The sequence below is a fragment of the Haemorhous mexicanus genome, chromosome 14 (genome assembly GCF_027477595.1).
Source record: "Haemorhous mexicanus isolate bHaeMex1 chromosome 14, bHaeMex1.pri, whole genome shotgun sequence".
Lineage (NCBI taxonomy): Eukaryota > Metazoa > Chordata > Aves > Passeriformes > Fringillidae > Haemorhous > Haemorhous mexicanus.
Genome location: NC_082354.1, coordinates 4,383,623 through 4,389,542, shown reverse-complemented (window position 1 = coordinate 4,389,542; position 5,920 = coordinate 4,383,623). Strand labels below are relative to the sequence as shown.

Sequence of the window (5,920 nt, the reverse complement as noted above, 5' to 3'; positions counted from 1 at the left end):
CCTCACTTCTGCAGGCACGGAGAAGAGCAGCAACATTCCAGCCCTGAGCATCACCCAGCTTCACATTTCAGGTGTGCTCATTCCTGAGAAATCATCCTTTCCCTTCGCCTTGGAGGATGGTTAGACAAGTTCCTGTCTTGCTAATAATGTTCCTGAGAAGTATCTTTGTATCTTTCTTAGTCCCTTGTTTGAGATGGGACAGCTAAAAAGATAATTTATGAATGTTTTCACTAAGTGTCTATCCCAATGCTTTTCCTGAATTTAGTCTTCATCTCTTCTTGTAGCACAGAAATAGCAGAAATACAAAAGCATGCAGTTTAACATATATCCTTAAATCATTCTTAAAATACCCACAGTTTCCTCTGCTAATTATTATACTTTACTCACTGTTTCAAAAATATAACTTGAAGTATTTTTACTTACCAACTTTTTTTGCAATAAATTAACTCTGAAGTTCTTTGGCACAGGAAGGAACCAGAAAAATGTAACCCAATACACAGAGTTTAGAAAAACCAGCAGCACCAAATGTTATCTTCCCCTCAAAACCAGGTTAAAATAAAAGCCTAAATATTGTCATTACACTTTTATGCCAGCATTAACCTCTTCAGAACCAGTGCTCTGTCACTCTAAAGATAAAGGGTGCACTTGCATTTATCCTGGGTGTTGTAGAATAAGGCTGGAGTTGTTTTAACTGTGCAAAGAGCTGCTGCTGATGGTGCACATGCAACAGCCCAGCACTTCAGTTTGGAACTTTACCTGTGAATGTTAATGGCTCCATTCTGAGCTCTCCCACACCAGCAGGGGAAGGAAATCCTGCCTGGGCAGTGCTCAAAAGGCATTTAGAGTTAATGCCTGCATGCATGCTGGAGGGATGTCAAGGGCCAGATACCCTGCAAATTTAAAAATGGAGTTCAGCACAAGTAAAACAAACTTACATCAGATCTGAAGAGAACACATTTCTGCATTTGCTCAGGAGGAAAATCTCCTGGGCCCAAGCAAAGGATATAACTGTTCTTTGGGGGAAAAAAAAGTTGTCTTTCAGGCAATGTCTCCCTCTATGCTGTTTGCTTTCTAATTAAAAGCACTCCAGTTGATGGAAGAAGAGGCTGTATCTGTATTTATCATTAATGTACAAGGCTGGGTTCCATGGGCCTGTCCAGAACCCTTCCCACAAGCTCTGACCACTGTTTATGAACTTTGAGATGAAGTTTAGGCCCAGGAAGCTGAGAACAGCATTGGGAATTTTACCTGGACATCTCAAAACCAGTAAATCAGGAAAAGCAGCCCTAAGCCAAACCACTGGTAGGAGCTTCCAGAGGGAGCAAGGCAGAAACATTTATACAGAGAGATTTATTTCTCTGTGACCCCTCAGGAACTTGCTGACAGACTCTTCCTTCAGCCCTGACTTAGGCCAAACAAGGATAACTTGAGCCTAAGAATACTACAAACTCTGAAAAAACCAGTGTTTCTCCCCTTTCATGGCAGAGAATCCACTTCCACACAACTCAGATGTAAAGAACAACTATTTATAATGATGCAGCTGCAGTTTGACTCTGAAGACACCAAGTACAATTCCAGTGCTGGCAGCTGCTCACCTGCTCAGGAGCCCTGGCTTTTGTCAGACCTGCACCTGCACACCTGCCTGGGAAGGTGGAGGGAGAATTTTTTCAGGGAATGGGAATTTCACTCTTCCTCACTGAGAGCTGTCCTGGCACTGCCAGTTCTGGAGAGCACTGGGGAGCAGTTTGAGTCCAGCTGAGATGAAATCCACCCTGCTGCTGCCCTATGTCCTGTGCTTTACTAACCCTGCTGATGCTACCACCTTCTCTCAGACTTCCAGGTTATTTATGGATCTGCTTCTCCTCAAGGACTAGCAGGTCATGGTACCAGCTACTATACTCTCCTGCTCCTACCTGAAGGACAGCAGCACAAACAGGCAGAGGCAGCGCCACAGGCTCGCCAGATTTCACCAGAAACCTTATAGAAGATAATGGAGCTGTGGGTGTGAAACACGCTGGGTTCCCATTCACCGGGTGATCCCCCAGCCCGTCCCGGGGGCAGCGAGCGGGGCCTGGGGCTGCCCCGCTGTGGGACCCGCTCCGGGAGCTGCCCCTTCCCCGGGGGCCAGGAGCCGGGACCCCCGCCAGAGAACGGGGCTCTGGGGGAGCTTTGCAGAGCATCCTCGCCCTTCGGGAGAGCCCGAGGGAAGCCCTGCCAGAGCCCGGCCGCGCTCGGCAGAGAAGGCAGGAGCAGCCCCGCTGCGGGCCGGGAGGGAAGCGGCGGGGAAGGAGCGCGGATGAGACCGCCCGGGCAGCCAAGGGGCGCAAAGTGACCCCGAAACCGCTGTCGGTAAAGGGGTGGCAGGGCAGCTCCCCGTGCCCAAACCCAAAGCCCAGCAGCGCCCTCGCGGTCCCTCTGCCCCTGTCCCAAGGCGAGCAGCAGAGGGGCGGCGGGAACAGGCAAAGCTCGAAGCGGGGATGCGCTGCGGAGCGGCGAGCTCGGAGCCAGGGCCCTGCCCAGGAGCCGTGGACACACGTGGGGACCCGGCCAGAACAGGGCTCGGAGGGAGGGAGAGGCGATGCTCAGCTCCGACGGCCGCCCCGGGACTCCGCGGTGCAGCCACGAGTAACGCACATCCCTAAGAAATAATTAACTAAAAAAGATATAAAATGGGCAGGGAAAGGAAAGAAAAGTTGTCCGGGACTCCAAGCACTCCGTCAAACATACTGAAAAGATTGAATTATTTATTTCCTCTGGGGACTCCTGTAACCATTCATTTTTAATGGAGTCTAATTAAGAGTTCCCCAACGGGTTTTACCTTTGTAAATATTTTAGATGACCTGGCGTATCTAGGCAAATCCTCCTGACAGAAAAAAAAATAAAAAAAAAAAAGGAAATAAAAACACAACAAGCCGAGGCGGAGCCGTAATCCCCTTCGCTCCCCGCCGGCCGAGAGAAGGAAGGCAGCCGGGCCGAGAGGCAACAAGTGGCCGCGGCTCGCAGAGCGCCAGCCCCGGCAGCGACGATCCCCGGCCCGGCTCCCGCTTCACTTGAATAGAAAACCAAATCCAAGGTCCGCGTTGTCCCTCTCCCGCCCCCCAAAACACAGCCCGGGGCTCGGCAGGCGGAGAGGCGCAGCCGAGCAGCGCTGGCAGCTGCCGGAGCGGGCGGTGGGGCTGCGATCGGTCTCGGCCCTGCCCCGCTCCGCGCTCCCCGCACAAAGCGCCCGGACACCGCCGACGTGCCTGATAGAAAATTTATTGATCTCTCTTCGTTTGGAAGAAGGAAGCAAACGAGGACTAGGAACAGGGAAGGAGTATTTCGATGACTTTTTTTTTTTTTTTTTTGGAAGGAATCCGGTAACAAAACTAAAACGTTTTTTATCCGATATGTCAAAACATGTTTCACAGTAAAATTCACAAACCCATTTACATAAGTTTACAGCTTAAGAAAAACCAAGACATACAACTTACTATAAATAAAACAAACGCGTTTGCGACCCGCACAGCTCTGCTCTCTCCCACCTCCCCTTTTTCAAGGAATAAAACCTCAAAATTAAAAAGTCGTGGAAGCTACAGATTGTGGATGGAAACCAAGCGAGGGTCGGTAACAAAACACTTAATAAACCACAGCGATTATGTGAACAACCGAGTTTAAAAACAAAAGCCCGCGGTTTTTGTTTATGTCATTGCAACGCTAGAAATCAAACTGGAAGATGAAAGATTCTTTTAAAAACTTTTAAGCGAATAAAACAGTGCCCAACCTAGCCGAAACCAGGAAAGGAGTTGCCGTGGTTTGAAAACTTCACAGCGGCTTCTAGGAGGCAGGAGTTGTGCTCTATTAAAATAACAACTTGCTCAAATATTATTTCTTGTACCAAAAAAAAAAAAAAAAAGGAAAAAAATAATAGGACACAACTAACGGATTTCCTTTTTAAAATTTCTCCAGAGTTAGTATTAAGTCTGCTAAGCCGAGCAACACTGCCGTACGTCCCGGTGTAGTCAGGGAGCGGTGGTGGGGTTAGGGATTAGGACGGGGAGGCGTCCGGAGCAGCCAAGTTTATATGTGAGTTAGTGGTACGGTACCATTCACGGCAGTCCCGGCACTCTGGTAGTGCTGGTGGTGCACGCTGTGTAACCTGCTGCCCTGCAGGGCGGAAGGGTCTGTGGCATCCCCGCCGGGGGGCAGGTACATGCTGATCATATCCCGCAGGTCTCCCAGGCAGGCCCTCTGCGAGTGGGAAGTGATGGCCGGAGGCGGCGAGCTGGGTTCGGATTTCACCACGGAGCCCATGGAGCCCAGGCTCATGGCCGTGGAGGGCTGCTGGCCGTAGGCGGCGGGGGACATGCTGTAGGTGGAGGCGGCGTTCATGTAGGTCTGGGCCGTGGACATCATGGGGCTGTACTGCAGGCCCGTCATGTCGTAGCGGTGCATCTGCTGCAGCTGCGGGCTGTTCATGCCCGGGTGCTGGCTGTAGCCCAGCTGGTCTTGCATCAGCGAGTAAGCCCCGTTGGTCCAGCCGTTCATGTGGGCATAAGTGTCAATCCTCTGCCCCACCCCGACGGGGCTGCTCACCGCGTTGCCCCCGCCCGGGGCCAGCAGGTTACCGGGCAGCGAGTATTTGTCCTTCTTCAGCAAGGTCTTGGTCTTCCTCCGGGGCCGGTATTTGTAATCCGGATACTCCTTCATGTGCACGGCCCGCAGCCGCTTGGCCTCGTCGATGAAGGGCCGCTTCTCGGCGTCGCTCAGCAGCTTCCAGTCGGCGCCGAGGCGCTTGCTGATCTCCGAGTTGTGCATCTTGGGGTTCTCCTGGGCCATCTTCCGCCGCTGCCCGCGGGACCACACCATGAAGGCATTCATGGGGCGCTTCACCCGGTCCTGGTCCGAGCCCGCTCCCGCTCCGTTGCCGGCCCCGCCGCCGCCGCCGCCTTTGCCGGTGCTCCCCGGAGCGGGGTTGCCCCCGGTGCTGCCCTGCGTGGGCTGCGGCGCCTTGATCTCCGTCTCCAGCATGCTGTACATGGCCGGGGCCGGTAAAAGGTGCGCCAGGGCGGCGGCGGGCAGGCGGGCACCGAGCGAGGAGAGGAAGTTCAAAAAAAAAAAAAAAAAAAAGAAACAAAACAAAACAAAAAAAAAAAAAAAAAAGAAAGAACCTGTCTGGGCGGCTGCCACGAGAGAAGGAGGAAGTTTCGGTGCCTGGCAGAAGTGCCGCTCCCCGAGGTGCCGGCGGCGGCGGACCTGCTGCTGTGCGGAGCGGCTCCCGCGGGCGGCAGCGGGCGATGCGCGCAGGGATCGCGGGGGTCCGTGATTGACGGGCTATAAATGAGGGGGCGGCGGCCAATCAGCGAGCGGTTCCCGACAGCCCCACGCCGGCAGCGGACCGGCCGGGGGCGGGCGGAGGGACCCGGGCCCGGGGATGCCGCTGCCGCGGGTGCCGGGCCCCTCCCGCCGCGTCCCGCAGCCCCCTGGCCCCGCACCTGCCCCGGGGTAGAGCGGCTCCCGCAGCTGCGGCCGGGCCGGGGGTGCCCTCGGGGCCGCGGGGAGGAGGAGCGGGGCGGAGCTGCGCGGCTGCCGGGCACAAAGGGGTTTGGGGCTCCCGGGTGGATGCACGGTCCCGGGCCACGCTCGGAGAGGCTGCCCGCAGACCGAATGAGCCCGCACTGCACCGACGCACCTCCGGAGCGGATAAAGGGGCGGGGGAAGGATGGATGGGCTAAACTCTTCCACTCCTGAGCTGTCGCCTGGGGGAGAATCTACATTGCCGTGCTGGGATCGGGCACGGCTGTCCGTGGCGAGGGGCTGCCCTGCGGGGCTGGGATGGGTGGCTGCCGGCCGGGCACTCCCGGCTATCCCCACCTACACCCACCCCGCTGCCACTTGAGCTTTTCCACTCGGCTGCCCCAAAAGAGAGGAGGGGGGGTAG

The 5,920-nt window shown here is 54.9% G+C and overlaps 1 protein-coding gene across 1 annotated transcript; it reads right to left on the bottom strand.

Annotated features, from left to right (window-relative positions):
- Positions 1-3,242: 3,242 nt before the first annotated feature.
- On the bottom strand, positions 3,243-5,089 carry LOC132333929 (transcription factor SOX-3-like). The gene has a single exon (XM_059859507.1). The coding sequence runs from the start codon at positions 5,017-5,019 to the stop codon at positions 4,060-4,062; it is 960 nt and encodes a 319-aa protein (XP_059715490.1). The 5' UTR covers positions 5,020-5,089; the 3' UTR covers positions 3,243-4,059.
- Positions 5,090-5,920: the final 831 nt, after the last annotated feature.

Bases quoted from the DNA above. Each gene is read 5' to 3' on its own strand.
- LOC132333929 (XM_059859507.1), bottom strand. From the start codon at position 5,019: ATGTACAGCATGCTGGAGACGGAGATCAAGGCGCCGCAGCCCACGCAG.